The sequence below is a fragment of the Acipenser ruthenus genome, chromosome 25 (genome assembly GCF_902713425.1).
Source record: "Acipenser ruthenus chromosome 25, fAciRut3.2 maternal haplotype, whole genome shotgun sequence".
NCBI classification, from domain to species: Eukaryota; Metazoa; Chordata; class Actinopteri; order Acipenseriformes; family Acipenseridae; genus Acipenser; species Acipenser ruthenus.
Window position 1 is genome coordinate 3,718,112 of NC_081213.1, and position 17,588 is coordinate 3,735,699.

The 17,588-nt window shown below is 35.9% G+C and overlaps 1 protein-coding gene across 1 annotated transcript in view; it reads right to left on the minus strand.

Moving 5' to 3' along the window:
* The window catches only part of LOC117413292 (glutamate receptor ionotropic, kainate 3), an 83,314-nt gene that overhangs the window by 10,918 nt on the left and 54,808 nt on the right, over positions 1-17,588 (minus strand). Inside the window, exons 10-12 of the mRNA XM_058999893.1 lie at positions 15,143-15,346; positions 7,273-7,496; positions 2,275-2,393 (exon numbers count right to left, since the gene is read on the minus strand). Of these exons, the coding sequence (XP_058855876.1) occupies positions 2,275-2,393; positions 7,273-7,496; positions 15,143-15,346 (547 nt within the window). The remainder of the gene's footprint in view (positions 1-2,274; positions 2,394-7,272; positions 7,497-15,142; positions 15,347-17,588) is intronic.

Here is a 17,588-nt window from a genome sequence, read left to right on the forward strand (position 1 = left end):
TTCTTCCTAACAGGTCAAATGATTTTACATGAAGCAAAAAAGTTCTTGAACAATGTGATGAATATTGCTGTAGCATGCAGTAATATTAAGAGTATTTGCTTTCAGTTTTATACAATAAACCAAGTATTAAATTGGCCTCAGGAGAGCATGCCATGCTTTAGGTTGAATAACATCTGAATGCACTGAAAACGTAACTGCGGAACATATACAATATATATATATATATATATATATATATATATATATATATATATATATATATATATATATATATATATATATATATATACCTCATTAGCACAGCAGTTGCTCAAAGTCACACATTTCAGTAATTGTATTTATTTATATACAAGTTACAAAATGTTAAGCTACTTGTGAAAATGTTGCTACAATAAAGAGTTGTCATTTTCACTAAGCTTTCTTCATCTGTTAACAATTCAGAAACATGACGATTTGGTATTTCTCTTCCCATAGCACTCTCTATTTGGTTCACACTGCTTTTATACATTCATGTAATCGGGCTACAACTGAGTCAAACCTTTAAATACCAGTCTGATGCCAATGATGGTTCATTTAAGGCACATAGCAGTGTGATCCAAAGCAATTATCTGCCTCTTGCGCCACATTTACTGTTGAGATTGGTATAGGTTCCTATAAAGAAAAAAGCATGCATAATGACATAATACAACGCAACTGGTCAAATCTGAGAAGATTTCAAAGTGTTTTGATGACTCAGTGTTATTGTCTATTGTATATTCCCCTTGCAGATAAATGGCACTTACTGTTAAAACTGCACATTGCAGGTTTAAGTTGAAGTTGTTCTATTTTTTTTCCCATTGGTACTCCTGGCATGTGAATGGCATCATTTTAAAGGGATGAAATATCTACATGTACTGTACATGACTCAATAAAAGTAGGAAAGTCCAGTGAAAAAAGTGAGTTAATTGCATCGCCATGTAAAATATAATTCCATGTGTTAGTCACCTAATACAAAAAAAACAACTGCTTTATTGAATCAACCTCATTATAAAATCAAAATGAAGGCATGCCAGTACGAACATGATTGCATTATAAGAATTTATATTATTGTCCTTGAATGTGTTAGTCAAGTTAATCGCTGTATTTAAAATGAAACCTAAATTATAAATCAATGCTGCGTAGTTATATTAATGCAAGTATAACATCATTTGGATTCATTATTAATTTTATATTGCTACCCTTATTGAAAAAATGAAAACTACCATTGGGATACCAATATACAGCATGCCATCCTTGAATGCTCAAACTGTACAACTGAAATAAAAATATAATGAGAGTAAAGTCCCCACAAATATAGGAATACAAATGTGTGTGTGTGTGTGTGTGTGTGTGCGTGTGCGTGTGCGTGTGCGTGTGTGTGTGCGTGTGACAAAAAACAAACAGAACCGACATTTATTTTGAACATGGTGACGCTCTTAAATGATGTCATTAGGTTCTGCAGAGTGCTTTCGATTAAAAGGGAGTTGTCAGCTTTTAACTGGCCAAATATCATCATGTATGTCTTGCCTCATCTCAGTTTAAAACTTTTAAACCTCAACATCAATAGATGGAAGAATTGTAACAAGAGGTTTTTTTTTTTAAAAAACCCTACCTGAAGACGTTACACACTATTGTTATGCTTATGAGTTTAAAATGCGGATCTGCATCGGCCACGCGAAACTCACCTGTCTACAGATTAAAAGGCGGCAACGTGATTTTGATTGAAAGCACTTTGGAGATTATACACACAGCACAACCTAATTGTGTGATTTAAAAGTTTAACCAGTCTTCAACTGAAATGTGTCGATTCAGTGAGACCTTAAATGAAAATTAATCGGAACAGCTGTATTCGTCCCATCCCCAGTGTACACATTACATATCGCTTGCTTTTCTACTATATCGCCTTACCTTAGCCAGAGTGTAGAATTCAGAACACTGAGTGATGTGAAACCATCCATTCCATTTTAAAGTAAGGAGTACTTGGCAGGCACATTTGTTGTGATTTTTGGAGACAAACTCTCCCATTTTGCACCACCTGTCAGTTTGTGACAGTTCTATGTGACACATTTCCTCTCGGCTGCACTTGTTTTGTAGGAAGGGTGGTGACAACATTATTCTTTTGTAATAAATGTCTAGCTTCACTTGCTCTTGACAAGCAGAACACTAAGGTTTTTTGTTTGTTTTTTTATACATTACTGCCATCAGACACAATGTTCTGGGGGTGCGGGTTGAAAGAAACGACAGAGGTGGCTTTACCTTGTTGCATAAGCGATCCAACGCCAAACCAAAAACTGTTCAGCAAAGTGAAGTTGTTCTCGACAATGTCAGATCCAGGATTGCATGGATGGGCATCGTACCACTCGTAAGGGCTGAACCTGTCAGGAAAGAAGCAGCATTCAACACTTTAGTTATTGCTCTGACAAACTCAAGTTCAAAGGGAAGCCCAGTCTTCCCTTTGAAAATAATTGTGTCTGACATGTATTTCACATGCATCTGGTTTTACATAGAAACAACCCATTAATATGTATTAGTTCACACTGCTTTCTGTACAGTAGAGATAAAAATGAATAGCACTCAAGAACGCTGTAGTCGAGAAACAGTCCCAAGGGTATAGTTAAGTCATATTGTAGTCCATTTTATGTTCAGCACTGCACTGTGTGAAGACCTCAAAATAGGGTTCCATTAGCCATAATGCATATTGAATTATTAGGTAGTGCAAGGGTTTAAAATCCATATCAAATGTATTTTTAAAAGACATTCCAGGATTAAACAGGTGTACCAGTCCACAGTGGCAGCCTAGCTGTGCTCTCACTGTGAGTGCTAGATAGCCTCAAGTTTTTTTAAATAAACATATTCGATGTTGTTGTACCACATATTGTAATTGCTCTTTTTGGAAAACTCTATTTAAAAAAAACACACAATATCCTTTGCTTGATCTTTTTTCACAATATTCCAAGCAAGCTGAAGAATTTCACCACCATTTCAAAACCAGAACTGTCACGTAACTATTCAAAATATAGATAAATATGCACCAAACACAGTTTAAGCAAAACTGCAAAGGTAAAATACACCTGTAAGAGGGGCATCTCTGCTTGTAACAAGGGTCTCTACTTTTTCTCTCTTCTCTCACCCAGCAGACCAACGTGCTCTCCATTGGGAGCTGTTCCATTGGGGTGCTGAGAGAGTGGTGCTGAAACTGTCCTCTAAGGCTGCTCTCCATGGTCCTGAACCAGCAAATTGGGGCCAACAAGGTACCTTATTGCGTTCCTGGGGCACAAACTTAAAGATGTACCCCTCTGGAACACACTGCAGTTTATTTAATCTGTTTATGAGTCCAAACCACATGGACATGTTAATTACTGAAAGACTGCTTTATGTGTTCCTGCTTGCTGAATAGAAACCACCAAGAATGGTTTTCATTCTCTCCTGCTTTTGTGGACAACACCATCCTTTCTGACGCACACACGCCCCCACTCTGCTACAATAGCAGGCACATACATTAACAAGTACATTAGAAAATACATAATGTATCATCTGAAAATGCTAAATAGCAGTGCCGAGAACAAGCAAAGGCTCAGCAGTACCTCGATTAAAGGCTTTGAACCTTTCCCCCCAATGTCTCTTCGCAATGTCTCTTCACAAACAACACAGCAGCATGATGATGTTTTAATAATATACTTTCACTGTGCAAACAGCCCTGGTGATTTCAACACACAATACACTGCATAATGCTGCCATTTCTTTTTATATAGTTTTACTGACACAGTAGTTACAATAAGGAGATAAAGAACAGAAACCGAACATTATGGGCTTCTGCAGAACGTATCATTTGACCACATGTAAGTGAAGGGGGCGGGGGGGGGGGGGGGGGATGTTTAACTGCCAACACTGAAGCCTTATACAAAAGAATGAAAACAAAATTTCCTTAAAAAACAGATTCACACCCAACACTTATGTTATATATATATATATATATATATATATATATATATATATATATATATATATATATATATATATATACACACACACACACACACACACACACACACACACACACCTGGGGGAACTGAAAACGGCTTCTAAATTTGAATTATTCTGCAATATTAAAAGGTCACGAGGGAAACTTCAAACTTCATTACAATGTAGAGAGTTTGCTCAAATTGTGTGTGTGTGTAGTTTGCAGACTTTATGCTATTTGTTTTACTTTTTTTTATTTAAAGTAGACAGTTGTCTGTCTATATGATATATCTTTATGTGTAAAAAGGCAAGTTGTTCAGAACTTTGTATGGTGCTTAAGAGTATAGATAAATATAGATAGATAAATGCAATCCCAACATGGTTTGTTATCCCGTAGATTCAAAAAACCTATTCAAAGTGCATTGTTTGAATGGAAACAAGTCTGTTGAAGGTTTCTGGGACTTAGGCCACTGTAGGACATCTGTTGATGGTCAAATATGTTACACGCGTCTGTGGGCTTGATCTATTACCTGCTTTCTACCGAGCTAGTGCTTTCCTGTGATGGTCATCTGCAAATGTTGCCACTTCAGGAATACCCCAGAGATCTTTATGAACACATTTGTCAATGTAGACAGTTGCACAGGCACCTATGATCATGCCCTTGTGAATTCACTGAAATACTTCTGATTGTCCATTGTAGTTGATGAATAGCTGCACAAAACATATCGTATATAGGTCTAGTGAATCACATGACAAATCACATGACATCTTTGATTACAGTCAGTGTACAAAAAATAAAAATGTCCATGCAAGGATTTACCTAATTTGAATGGTTCTAAAAATATGGTCCACCAACTACCTGAATTTATGCAAAGGTGTCATCTACAACTGTAAAACAAATGCTCAAAATCAAATGTCATCATCATTGAATGAGTGGTTTTCAAGGTATATTTAACAACTAAATAAGTATAAAATATGGACTTGCATGTGGTGCGTTAACTTTCTACCTATTTCCAGGGATACCTAATCCCTGTGCGGAATAATAAAAGACTAAGCAAAACGAGCTTCATTTTAGCTAGTGATTAGGGAAGGACAAGATAAAATATAGCCAGATATAAAAAAGCTATAAAACCTAACAGTTGGAACTTACAAACCCGCTATGGCACACATTCATTTCAGCAAAATCAAATTTTATTATAGCCACAACAGTACAACTGCTATCACATACCATTGACATGAATCGGATTTGCGTATCTTTTTTTCTTGAATACTAAACGCAGAATATTTTCACATAGTCAAATGCATGAATACCACAATCCATAAAAATGTGAAAATAAAGATGTGTTTCCAGTGTCAGAAAAGGTTGATTGCAGAGTATAAACTTTTGACTAAATGCTTGAATGGATTTTTAATGAAGCAAAATACTTATATGACAACATCAATTTAGGTGAATCTGATCGCCTGGTAATATTTTTTTGTCTGTCAACTTAGATCAATTAAACATGCACCATTTATAGTCATGGGTTTAATTTCGGAACCACGGAAAATATAAATATGATTTATTTATTTCTTAGCAGACACCCTTACCCAAGGCGACTTACAATTGTTACAAGATACCACATTATTTTTACATACAATTACCCATTTATACAGTTGGGTTTTTACTGGAGCAATCTAGGTAAAGTACCTTGCTCAAGGGTACAGCAGCATTGTCCCCCACCTGGGATTGAACCAACGACCCTCCAGTCAGGAGTCCAGATCCCAGAGCCCATAGCCCTAACCACTACTCTACACTGCTGCCCTATGCCCTATACTTACATATTTAAATACATCATTTTACAGCCTTGAAAATGTAAACAATAGTACTGATATTTTAAATAGCATCCCTGAAATGTAGGCCAGTATAGCACACTACTTAGATATATTAGAAAATAACAGCAACAAAAACAGTTTTTTTACACAACTGTTGAAGCAACAGTGGTTATCCACTCTACCATCGTATTGGAGGGGTAAATTTTAATCTATATTCTGTTGCTCTTATCTGTTAAACTTCATTTTTTTCAATATATATTGGCAGTTTATTGAAGCAAGAACATCTGTGATACTGCAGTTCAAATCTTAAAGTCCTAAAAAAAAAGTAACACTATGATGTCTCTGTGTTATGGCCTTGTATTTTAAATAAGATTTTTTTTATAAATATCGTCAATAAAATAGAAATGTTAAATTGATGAAATGAAACCTTGAGTCACAAATCTTTTCTAATCTTCCTCATAAACTGAAAACATCATATTTGTATAATTCGAAAGGGTTTTTTAAAAAAAAAGATCTTTCAGTCACCATTTTGTTTTTAAGAAAACAGACATTTGCAGCTGAAAATAAATCTGTCTTTCAAATGTTCCTGCCTTGCTATTTTTGCCATCAGTGGTGCTGCCATTTGTAATAGGCCTTCTCGACTGCACCTGTTGCTGGTTTCAATTAGCTACTTGTTTAAAAAAAAAAAAAAAAAAAAGCATAAAAACACACTTAACCATATTTGGGGTTGTTTACCACGATTCTTTAGTATCATTCCAGATTGATTATTTTAAAAACGCTGCTTGGTAGAAATCAGTCCTAAGATGAAGTCATGTTTAATGAGCCCAGCTGCAATGCTTGTTTCTCAAAATGTCAAGTATAAAGAACACCCTTCTTCAAACTTGTAAAACTACCACTTCAAATCTGAGCTATTAACAAATTCAGGGTTGAGAGACGATACAAACACTGCCATGGAAGAAAGAAATTAAATCCATTTTGTTTGATGAAGGGTGCCTTATTGAAATATATTCAGCTGACACAAATGGTTTTTTTTACCCATTTAACTGACTGAAAAAACTCATTGGGCCAGGTTTACAAATGTGTTGCTCAAAAACAAAACAAAACAAAAATCTATATTCAATTGTTATAAAACTACAAATAAACATCCACTGTTAATTTAAGGTGTCAGAGGTGTGAAAAAGTATGGCACCATGAAAACAGGTTGTGTAATTGTCCAGTAGTGAAGTGATGATCTATGAATGTAGAGCTTCTTTCCCTGGGATATTACTACGTTCAAAAGGGAGGCTACATGTAAGAAAGACACTCACTTGCAGTGTGCACGGTCACTGGTTTGCGCCCAGCCTCAAACTGTTACGTTTGTTCCATGAAGAGTATAATAGGCAGTGCTGTGTGATGTACTTCATTATGAATTCTGACCACTGAAATCCTACAGATTCATTCAGATTTCATTATATCAACCTAGTTAATATTTGCTTAACTTACCTGGCTATTACAAAGAGAACACAGCTGACACCCAGGTACGCTAGGAGGATGTACATCCAGATATCAGGAGAGAATGGATTCAGAAAGGAGAACACGCCATTGTTTGTCCCATTCGGTTTCCTGTAGAGAATGCTTATTCCCAGAGTCATGAATGGTTTGGAGAAGTCAATAACCTTCTCCCGGATATAAGAAATAGTGAGGGGAGCAACTGCAAGGTCAGCTTTCTGTTGGGCAAAACAGGAAAATAGAAAGGAAAACAAGATTTTGAAGAGTAAAATACTGCTGTGTGTTAATGCTATATGAATCTATTTGTGCTTTTCCCCTTTGGGTGTTTTTTGTACTCCTGTATTAGTGCTATTGAGATGGACATCTGGTAGCCCTGACAAGTACATGATTTGATTTGAAAAAACTAAACTGGATGTAATAAAAATACAATGAAAGCTTTCCAAAAAAGAGCTGGTATATTTGAGCATATTAAGATCTGTCACAGTTTAAATCATTAAAGGGTTTACAATATTACAATGTTTAGATGTTTAATTAATGGGGAAAAAGAAGCAAAAGTATTCAGACAGGCATGCAATACTCACTTTAATGTTTTATATGAAATGGCAACCAATATAATAGAAGTATTTCATTTTGTTTAGTTTATTCACATTATGCCTGCAGCACCAGCACAGCTACATCCCAATAGTGCAAGCTCTAATACAAAGTAACACACTAATACAAAAAAAACAAACCAAATGTGCCTCATGGAGATTGTCAAAGTATTTATCATTTCCAATGCACATTTCAGAGTTGGAACTGTCCGTGGTGCTGAAGGTGAAAATTACTAAAATCAGGTTCTAAGTGCTTGGGCACATTATTTCCAATGCTTACTATTAACTCACAGTGGATTGTGGAATGTTTCTGTGAAAGATGATGTATACATTGTATCTGCAGTCCCTAAACATCACACCACACATACACACATATATATTGTGAACCTGACGAAGACCTGTGTATCGAAACGTGTAGTTCTACTACATTCTTTTGTTGTTCTACTACCTTTTTGTTTGTTTGCTCGGTTTAGTAAAAAAAAAAAAAAACATGTTTTAAGTAATAAAATGAAATGAAAAGACTAAAGTACATCTTGTCCTGATTTTGAGTGTGCAACCAATTGGTCTTTTGACTTCAATCTATAAATCAAGGTTGGTGGATCAATTTGAGAAGTGAGCGTAAGCCCAAACAGACTTTCTTTTGTTTTAATAATATATATATATATATACACTACCGTTCAAAAGTTTTAGAACACCTCAATTTTTCCAGTTTTTATTGAAATTTACGCAGTTTAATGTCTCAATGTACTCTGAAATTAAAGCATAGAACAAATAAACAATTGGAGATAAAAAAGAAATCATTGAATCGTTTTGTTTAACAAAATTTAATCTAAATTTTTGATTCATCAAAGTAGCCACCTTTTGCAGATATAACAGCCGAACACACTCGTGGCATTCTTTCTACATTGGAAATCAAATATTGTTCGGAAAGCTCTTCCCAACACTGTTGCAGAAGTTCCCACAAATGTGTTGCACTTGTAGGTTGCTTTGCTTTCACCCTTCTGTCCAGTTCATCCCAAACCAGCTCGATGGGGTTTAAGAGAGACTGTGCTGGCCATTCCATGATTTGAAGCCTACCGTCTTGTTCTTTTCTTCTAAGGTAGTTCTGACATAGCCTGGAGGTATGTTTCGGGTCATTATCTTGCTGTAGGATGAACCCCTGACCAACTAGGCGTATACCAGAGGGTATTGCATGGCGCTGCAAAATGCTGTGGTAGCAGTTTTGGTTCAGGGTGCCACTCACTCTGTGCAAGTCGCCGACTCTGGATCCAGCAAAAGAGCCCCAGACCATCACGCTTCCTCCTCCATGTTTGACAGTTGGTGTCACACACCGAGGAACCATCCTTTCGCCTACTCGACGGCGTACAAAAACCCTGCGTGATGAACCGAAGATTTCAAATTTTGATTCATCGGTCCATAAGACCTTCTTCCAGTCTTCAGTAGTCCAGTGGCGGTGCTTCATGGCCCAGGCAAGCCTCTTTTTCTTATTTTGCCATCTTAGCAATGGCTTTCTTACTGCCACTCGACCTGTCAAACCTGCAGCTCAAAGTCTTCTCTTCACAGTTGAAACTGAGACTTGCTTACTTCGACCAGTGTTAAGCTGTGCTTGAAACTGTTGTCCTGTGAGCCGCCTATCACGCAAGCTGTTGACTCTCAGAAACTTGTCTTCTGATTCTGTTGTGGCTTTGGGTCTGCCAGACCTCTTCCTGTCAGAGTTTCCTCCAGTTTCCAAGTGCCTTTTGATGGTGTAGGAAACTGTACTCACTGACACCTTGGCTTTCTTTGCAATTTCTCTAAAGGAAACACCTACACTTTTAAGGGTTATAATGGTCTGTCTGTCTTCCTTTGTTAATTGCCTTTTTCTCGCCATTATGAGAGCAATATACTACTTCCTGCAGTACAATACTGTCCAAATAATGCTTAAGAGGGTGTAGTAACACAGTCTGTTCCAACACTGCTTTTATACAGACAGAGGGTTTGTAAGTAATCAACAAAAGTTGGGACACCTGTAGGAATTGTTAGCATCAACTTTCAAGGCTTAATTTACTTCCATTGCTGCAGAACAGCTGTAAGTTGTTAACCCATTACTTGTTCCCTGAAAAAGGCCTTTTTGTATAACTCTGAAATGTACATTATTTTTCAGTTTTTGGTAACCTAAACTTTTTTTTTTAACCTCTGGCAGTTTACCGCTTACCTTTGTACCATTTCAGGTTATTCACTGGACTTGAACTGCTTAAATTTCAATAAAAACTGGAAAAATGGGGGTGTTCTAAAACTTTTGACCGGTAGTGTATATATATATATAGGAGTTAATTTGCCAAATTGATTAATACATAATTTCTATTGTATGTTGTGTCTTAACTCTGTGTCTCTAACATTAACATTATTATTATTATTATTATTATTATTATTTATTTCTTAGCAGACGCCCTTATCCAGGGCGACTTACAATTGTTACAAGATATCACATTATACATATTATACATTTTTTCACATTATACAGCTATCACATTATTTTTTACATATAATTACCCATTTATACAGTTGGGTTTTTTTTACTGGAGCAATCTAGGTAAAGTACCTTGCTCAAGGGTACAGCAGCAGTGTCCCCCACAAGGGATTGAACCCACGACCCTCCGGTCAGGAGTCCAGAGCCCTAACCACTACTCCACACTGCTGCCCTATTTATGAATGTAACTACACTACATCTGTGTTCCCTACACAATACCCAGCCAGCATATTATTGTTTAGGAAAACAGAGTTTATTAAACTATTATCACAGGAGGCATACATACAGCTTTATTTAAATAAGGAAACAATGAAGCAATAAAATTCAGTAAGCTTCCTTTGTCTGAGTTGCAACAAGGATTAATTACCACAAGACAGTAGCAAATGAACAGCTTAGGCATTGTTAATAATAACATCACACTAGGATTAATAAGAACATCTATTGCAACTAATCAAGTTGAACAAAGCCCAGTGCATCATTTAGCTCTTACCCATGATGTCCTTTAGGTTTGCAATAGGCTTTGTAAATTAATGATAAAGAAAAATTAAATGCTTTGCAACTGATGATATAAAACATGTGTGTTTATCTACTAACCCTGGGCATCAATCCACATAAGGGTTTCAAGTTACATTCATACCTTTTGTCTGTTAGTGTGAGTGTGTATAGGCTTTAATAACACTTTAACAATGTATTTCCGTGTCAAGAAGAAGAAGAAGAAGAAGAAGAAGAAGAAGAAGAAGAAGAAGAAGAAGAAGAAGAAGAAGAAGTTAAGGTTGATGTAGCTGTATATTAAATTAATTATACGATTAAATGAATAAGGATCTATGTTGATAGAAAGGCCACATAACAGCCTACATAACTATGCCAGTATAATGTAAAGCAGACACATGGGTGGTGGGATTTGTGTTTATTTGGTAATGTACCCATGATTAATGTGGAGCACCTGCAAATGAATGTACAGCCTTGTGCTTCACTGGCACTTCATCAGCTCACAACCCCCACAGGCTGGTACAGCTCTTCAGATCAGAACACATTAAACTCTTCTGGTAGAGTGTGCTACTGTGTGCTACTGGTAGGTCATTGTATATTAATATACATATGCCATCTACACCATAAAGGACAATACATTACAGTTTTTAGGGGTTGATAAAAAAGGTGAAATTGGAATTAAATGAACCAGTACATATTACTGGTACCCCTTTAAGAGAATGTCACTCCTGCTGCTGTTCTAACCCAAGAAACCCAGGGAACACATGTGGACTGAATGTTAAGCATTGGTCAACCTCCTTGATTGGGAAAACTTTAGTTTAGGGATTTGTTATAGTCAGTGAGTTATGCATATGTGTTATAAACAATATTACACTGGTATTAATCTTAATACCAGGCTTTAGAATTTTAAGAAACCATTTAAGTACTTTGTAACAAAACAAGAGGCTTTACACTTGTAATGTGAATTTGAAAATGTTATGGTACTAAATTCCTTGTTATCAATCATCAAAACCTTCATTAACATATTTATAGACATGCATGGGTATTATAAATGGATAATTAAAAGTGTCTTGTGTTTGTTGGCTCCATTTCTGTTTCGTGCAATGCCTACGAATTCACCCATTTAAACATGTCATCTACCAGAGATTCGTTATCCATTAGAGATTGTGTTTTTAGGTTCAGCATAGTTCAGCTGATATATATTTCCATTTGAGAATTGCTGAGGTGCATAGTTCATTTTCGTGGGCTTTTTGTAAGACAAGCCATTAATGAACACAAAAAGAAGAAGCCTGAAAGCAACGTCCCGACTCTTCTACAAAGGGCTTCAGCCTGTCAAGTTGCTTCTCAGCTGCTGTGCTTGTCCTCGTCTTTCACAGCGGTTTTCAATCTTTTCTGTTGCTGTCCCCTTAAAGATCACGATTGGACAATAGTAACATTGCTGAGCACCCAAGACAGTATCAACGTACCATGCTTATTTAGTGCACCAGAATCTCCCTTATAAAGGTTTACTATTGTAAAAGCAAATTGAAGTATAATAAGAAAGCATGGTAAAGTATAGATAAGCATTGTAAAGTCCAGAAAGGTATGGTTAAAAACATGGCAAAGCATGGTAAACAGAATTATAGGCTGCAGGTTTTGAGGTAGACAGTAATAATATTAAGAATGGACTTAATATTAAGCATCACACATTTTTTGACAATGGTACTTAGCAAAGTGTGGCACATTGCTGATGGTCTTAAAAAAAAAAAAAAAAAAAAAAAATAATAATAATAATAATAATAATAATAATAATAATAATTGTTTATTGAACCGTAGTCATTCCCTTCAATATTATGAGCCAGGAGACAGAATATTGCCAGAGCTTTCAAAAACCCTACAGTACTACATCAATGCTAAACGCTCTCTTGTGATCATGACTAAATAGGAACATATTTAAAAAACCTAAAGGCAAAACCATTTTTAAAATGGTGCATGACTTTTACCTTTTGGGCAATTCTATCAGTACCGGGATATTTCTTTCTTTTTTCCCTTGACAGTATAAAGAGAAAATTGACTCCCAAACATGTTCTTTCTATATGACCTTTAAGCACATGTTTGTGGCATATGTGCGTTATTATTAATCACTGAAAGAGCCTTTGTAGTGCTTTCAGACACCGATCACAGTAAAGAAAAGGCATTTTTGTATTAAGACAGATGACTGCAGAACATAGTTGTTAAAATGCATTACTGGTTGTTCTTCAGAAGCCTTGATCAACTGAGACTTACACATTACTTGCACCGCTGCAAAGGCGACAAGCCCTAGATTGTGACTGACAGGAAAATTTGGCACAAAAATGAAAGCTTAAAAGGTATAATCAAACATCACAGATGTTGATTGCACTCTACTGTACTTAAAATCTTTACTTTTCTCCTGATGGTGGGAGCTTGTATCACATTGGCATAAGGCCCAGGATATAATGAACTATTTTTGGTGTAAAAACCTTTTTACTTCCAAGTGTGCCAAAATGACCATTACATTAGAGTCAAATCTGCTTATAATATTATAAAGAGGGAATCTTCAAGTGGTGGGATTTTATATTGGTCTCTCAACCTGAATTGAGAATGCTTAACTAACCAATTTTCACTGAGGAAAATGCTACCATAAGTGGAGAAAGGAAGGACAGTCGTGGAAATGCGTGCTTGTTTACCAGAACAGGGCTTTGGGCATTAAACATATTTTTATATGGAGCAAACATTTAGTTAATCTGTCTCAAAATATCATGCAGACCCAATTTCCAGCACAGATACAGTATAAGAAAGAGCATTGCAACAAAAAGTAGTAAACATGATTCTTTTTAGAAGTAACTGATGAAACATAAAGCTGGTTTCACAGACCCTAATTAGAAGTAACCATGGACTACATTACCTAAGATAACATTTGCGAGTCCCAGATTCCTGTAAATGTGGTCTGAGATACTTGTCCAATTTTTGACAAATTTTAAACAAGGTGACACATGAAAACATATTAAGAAAATGTCCATGACACTTTGGAACACTAATGAATTCAGTTTATCTATGTATGCATTATTATTATTATTATTATTATTATTATTATTATTATTATTATTATTATTATTATTATTATTATTATTATTAAATCCTGCTCTTTCTTTCATAGTTTACAGCAGCTCTTATCTCACTAAAGCTCTGTAAAGATTAAATCCTTGATGACATTTCATCTTTTCTCATCACATTTCTGTTGATTCTGATCAAGTGTCTTTCTCACTAAATGCCACTCAGGCTATTACACCTCTCCTCCAAGACCTGCTTTCCAAAGGATGGGGTGAGGGAGGGTATCTAAGGCCATTTCATAAATGCCAATATTAAGTGCTTGCTGCTCGCAGTGCAGGTCAATATTGCAATGTAATCAATCTGAAAATAATCTATATTGTGATGAGGGAAGATGGTCATATTGCACTTCAATGAATATTTAATGTTATTCTGTACTATACATGAAAGTTTATTTGTCTTAAAAACACATTTATATGCATTTCTGTTTTGTCTGAAACAAAAAAGTTTCTGAGATTAAAAGTGATGAGGCCTACTTGTCTCAGTAGGAGGTCAAATCTTAAATGCACTTGATCCAGATTAGGAGACTCCATACTGCAGGTCATAACATCACTGAAAAGTTATCATTTGAGTATAGGAGAATCAAAGAAAGGAATAACCGTAAAAAAGTACTGATAATCAACTAGGCTGCCTCCAAGTTTAAATTGATGGGTTAGCGGTGTCATAGATGATGTCTCCTGTTTTTGGACAAGGTACAGATATTTTCTCTATGAATCTTCCCCTTGGCTCTTTCCTATTAAAATACTATGTGGTATCACAGTTATATATATGGAAATTGAGAAAAAAGTTGGAACATGTCATTTTGAAAAATGTAATTAAAATGTGAAATGACTGTACAGCGAGTGTGGTGACAATACTGTAGACATAGTCTCTCCCTTTGTAGGCTTAACCCTATAAGGTACAAGGGACATATGTGTCCCACAAAAAGAAATAACGTAAACGTTCTTATTTTTGCAATGTAGTGCACGAAACAGGTTTTAAAATGTACTGTCAGGCTGGATCCGGACATCCAAATTGCCATTTTCCTTCCGATACATAAGTCACTCTCAAATGTATTTTAAGAAGAAACCGTTGGAACAACCACTCAATTCCTTGTGTACCTTAAGCAGTTAACCATGGTTTATTCATTTCTCAGTTTCCTTGCATTTGAATTACAAGCAGTACTCACATGGTCTATTAGTTCTTTCACCATGCCATTCCACTGTCCCTTCTCATCCTGCGCTCCGTATTTTCCATCAGGCACCAGTCGAATCTCGTACATAAATCCGAGGATATGTGCCAGTTCTTTCAGAAGGTCAATACAAAACCCCTCAAATCGGTCATTACCAGAAAGTGCCTTGTCAGACTTCTTAAACATGACATATGGTTCCTCCTGCAAACACAGAGCACACCAAATATAAACCACTGGTAAGGTCAGTTTTTCAATTTGTTTTAAACACAAAATAAATTACAGTTGAGTGATCTTCTCTGATAACTCTGTTAAGCATTTAAAGGACTGCATTGAAAAAACAAGTGTACGACTGTCGAGTTTTTAAATAAATAAAAATGTGTTTCCTCAGTGAAGAGGTTGATCAACCTTCACAAAGATCTGCTTGTATTTGCACAGATAATCATAGACATCAAGACTGGAATGAAAATTATGTGCGCTTGTTTTAAGTAAGAAATAAATACAGTATGACTGAATAATGGTATTTGTTTACAAACAAGCTGAAAACCTTATTCTACAGTCTGCTAAGGTGGATATGGGCTTGGGATTGAGGGTGTTACATGTGGTCTTCCAACAACTGGATGATGAAAGGCTTAAAATATAAAAAAAAAATTTTAGAACCGTGAAGTTTTATAATAAAAGTAATATTATTTTGTGCGTAATTGTTTTGTGTTGAAATAACCAAAGCCTAGTCTCCCTAACTCTGCAGGAGTGCAAAACCTCAATGCAATATAAGGCCAATGCATCGTTTCCTGTGGGTCCCCAACCAAGACTGTGGCAATGTGGCCCATGCAGGTTTAGCGGCTGTGCTTGTACTAGGTGAGCCCCTTTTGACCCATTGAAAAGACACGACCACGAAGACGTATAACAGTATTATCTCCAGCCCATATTTAATGGAAGCCATGCTCTTAATTTGATTTTTTTGTAGGAGACAGCCTTATGCACTGTATTTTATCCTTTGGTCAGCAACACTTCCTTGGGGACACTTCATGTCACAGCAGGGTACTTATTCATGGACTGTTACTCCACTTTGAAATGGTCAGGCATACAATTCATAAACACTTAGCTTGCTAATCAATTTCCTAGCCAAGGTGCCCTCAATGTTATAACTTCACAGCTCATGTATTGCTTTGGGGATGCAGCTGGGAGTGTTAGAGGATGGAGCAAGGGGTTGAAATAATATTTCCGAATCTTCTGTTTTATACATTTCTCTACTTGAGAACACTCATTGTTTAATACTGTGATACATACAGCATGAATATATACATATGTAAGCACACTCATACATGCATTCAGTACTCTATTGTCATACATCTCAATAGTTCCAGAACTGAATACTCTTTTTATGACCATGTGCAAAGCAACAGCTCCTCTCTATCATTACTTAATTTCCATATTTGGCACACATAATGTCAAACTTAACACGTGGTTTTCCTCCACACTCACTGTTTCCCTCATTTTAATCATAGGTTGAACACATACTTGGCATTCTAGATGAGATCTCTCATCTTCAAGCACCTTTCACTGCACTTTCAAAAGTGATTCAGTCTGTTGGCTGGCAAGGGCACAGGCTTTCTGACAAAGCATATAATATGCATTAAAGCTCATGATTTTTCACTTTGGTTACTGTTGCAAAACTGGCTACATAAACTATCTGGCACAGAAGTTGTCGCTCATAGCAATTTCCTAAGCTTCAGCAGTCCATAACCATAGTCCATACATTTCACTTCTCCTTCTTATTCATCAGTTGATTATTGCAATGTGAAAATGCCTGACTTCATTTATCCAGAGCATATTTCATAAACTAACTTAAAGATGAAACAATTGTATGTGTTTCCACTCTACATTAATATACCTAATCCAATAGATAGATAGATAGATAGATAGATAGATAGATAGATAGATAGATAGATAGTTAGTTTGTGTTTAGAGATTTCTTTTTTAATTAATCAAGGATACATTCAATTTTGCTCTAGTTGTAACTGACTGCAAAGACTGCAAGGCAGCATAGGTGAAAAAAAAAACTAATCATACTCATCCACCAAAATACAGTTACATCCACTGAAGTGAAGACAATTAATGCATGATGGAAAGTGCACTAAATACCTTCATGTGTCTTTGGAATGTGAGTAGTTATAACGATAAAACTGTCATGTTTTGTCTTATTAATAGGGTGTGGAAAGTCTTCTGATGCAGTTACATTTAACTCATTAAAACCTCTACATTAGTTAGGCTCTGACTTTGTTTAGCAGTTTAAACACTTTGTTGCTGCTTTAGGTTGAGTATCCCCAGTAAAGGACAGTGAAGCTTGGAGCAGAAAAACCAGATTTGTTATTGTTTAATACATTGTAGTAAGTATGGCTATGCAAGTTAACCCATCCAATATGTGATAATAATAATAATGATA